Source organism: Galeopterus variegatus, unplaced genomic scaffold (assembly GCF_000696425.1).
Source record: "Galeopterus variegatus unplaced genomic scaffold, G_variegatus-3.0.2 Scaffold29, whole genome shotgun sequence".
Taxonomy (NCBI): domain Eukaryota; kingdom Metazoa; phylum Chordata; class Mammalia; order Dermoptera; family Cynocephalidae; genus Galeopterus; species Galeopterus variegatus.
The window spans coordinates 1392614-1394649 of NW_007726140.1; the positions used below are offsets into that span (position 1 = coordinate 1392614).

Here is a 2036-nt window from a genome sequence, read left to right on the forward strand (position 1 = left end):
GTTTACACGGAGGACCGTCTTTGAATCTGCAGGTCCAGCTCGCCGTACACATGTCGCAGGGAGTCGCTGGCCAAGCTGGCTATCAGCTTCCGCGGGCCCGAGACCCAAGGCCGACACACTTCCTCCCACTGCACGGTGGAGCTGGGCCGAATTTCACTGAAAGGATAGAAAAGAGAGGAGAGTTTGGCAGATCAAGCTTCTGGCCTTTCTTGATGGAGAAGCAGTGACAAACCTGCCTGACTCCCCTGCTCTCTTTCCCTCCAGCGATGGTGGTTAGAGGACCCCAGGGCCTGCTCGGCGGGTTCAGCAAGTTACAACCCAAAGGAGTTCCTCCGTGAGGCTCTGCAGAGCCTGTCGGTGACAGTGCCGCTGGGTCATGGTTCCTTCCACTTGGGCCTCCCAGTGGACATGAGGTGTAGGGTTGAACCCCACCCAGCCACAAGTCAGCTGCACTCATCTGTCCCCAAGCACTCCACAGGCGCCTGTGTGACTGATCTTCCTCAGCTCATTTTTTGTCACTCTGGCTCCCTCCTGGGATTAGTGTCCTGTCTGAATCCCCCAGGTGGCTTTGCTGAGGCCTTGACACTGTAATTAGCTCTCATCGACCCCCGTGGGATAGACCATGTTCCCAGTCCCAGCATCTCCCTGCCTGCTGCCATGTGACTTTGAGCATCTTCGGAGTCTGCAATTCACAATCCTACTCCAACCAGCAGCTGGGTCCCTCCACTAATGCACCTTTCCGCTGCTGGTTTGTTGCCAACGCCCTCATCTACCCCGATAATAAGGCAGCCTTTCATGGGCCTGGTGGTCTCCTCTCCCCTCTAGCTCATGCTCTGAGGTCTTCCTAGGCCTCATGGACAAGCCCACTCTGGTGGGCGATTGAGACTCATCAGGGTTGGGGAGACTTAGGCTTCTCTGGGGGACTTCTCATATATCCTCCCATATAAGCCTTGGGAGGAGATTAAATGCAGGTCTTATATGTGACAGTCCCTTGAGGTAGATATTGTTCAGCACATTTTATAGTTAAGAAAAATGGAGGTTAAACAAGTGAAGTCACTTTTCCGAGATCACATAGTTGGTATATGGGCAGTGACAACATTTGAGTCCAGGTTTATCTGAGTCCCAAATCCATGCCCTTTCTACCACTGTATGTTGTATTTCATCCTACAGCCTACAGGAAGATGCCTTTCTGAGCACTGTGCTTACTAGTTCACAGGTTTCCTTTCTCAGGCAACACAGNAAGGCATGTGTGTGGCCTGGCATGGAGCCCTGGGCCCACCCTTTTCTGGGAGAGTGGAAGAGAGACCACCATGAACTAAGACTACTGTGAGTATCTTGAAAAGAGAACAAAAAGGAGCTATTTTCATGACAGCATGTCAGAATTGGAAAGGACTTTAGAAATCACTTTGTCCAACTGTCTCATTTAAAGATGAGGAAACCAAAGTCTTAAGGAGCCTACAGAATCTCCAAGGCCGCAGAGCCTAATAGCCCAGATTAGCAGGAGGGCTAGAACTGGAGCAGCTGCATATTCTTTCTAGATTCCTTCTAGTAGAATAGAGTTTGTGCTATTTTGAATTTCATGAAAAACTAAGCATCGGGAAGCAATATGGGGATGGTAGAAAGAGCTGCCCCAAGGCAAAAGAATTGGCTGCTTCCACCTAGAGACACCACACCACAGCACACTCTGTCCCCTGCACCTTGCACGGTGCAGCACTTGTGCCCAGGATGACTCGTTCAGATGTAAACCCAGCTGATTCTCCAAGTTACTGTATGGTCTCTGTGGTTCACACTGAATTTGAATTCCACTGGGCTCTGGAACCTAAAGCCCCTGTAAATACTTAGCAGTTTGGGGTACTTACAAGTTATGAAAATGGAGATGTTGATATATATTCAATGAGGAATAGCAAGTAAAAAGTGTTCTTGTTTATAGTATGGTTCCATAATGAACGCTATCACATGTGGGGTTTATCTAATGGTTACATCTGCCTGTCAGATGGAGCTATAGAGAGAAAAGGAAATTGGAATAAATGTATGAA

The 2036-nt window shown here is 49.1% G+C and overlaps 1 protein-coding gene across 1 annotated transcript in view; it reads right to left on the reverse strand.

Annotated features, from left to right (window-relative positions):
• Window positions 1-2: 2 nt before the first annotated feature.
• The window catches only part of F13A1 (coagulation factor XIII, A1 polypeptide), a 154042-nt gene continuing 152008 nt past the window's right edge, over window positions 3-2036 (reverse strand). The window contains exon 13 of the mRNA XM_008569953.1: window positions 3-156. Coding sequence (XP_008568175.1) covers window positions 3-156 — 154 coding nt within the window. The remainder of the gene's footprint in view (window positions 157-2036) is intronic.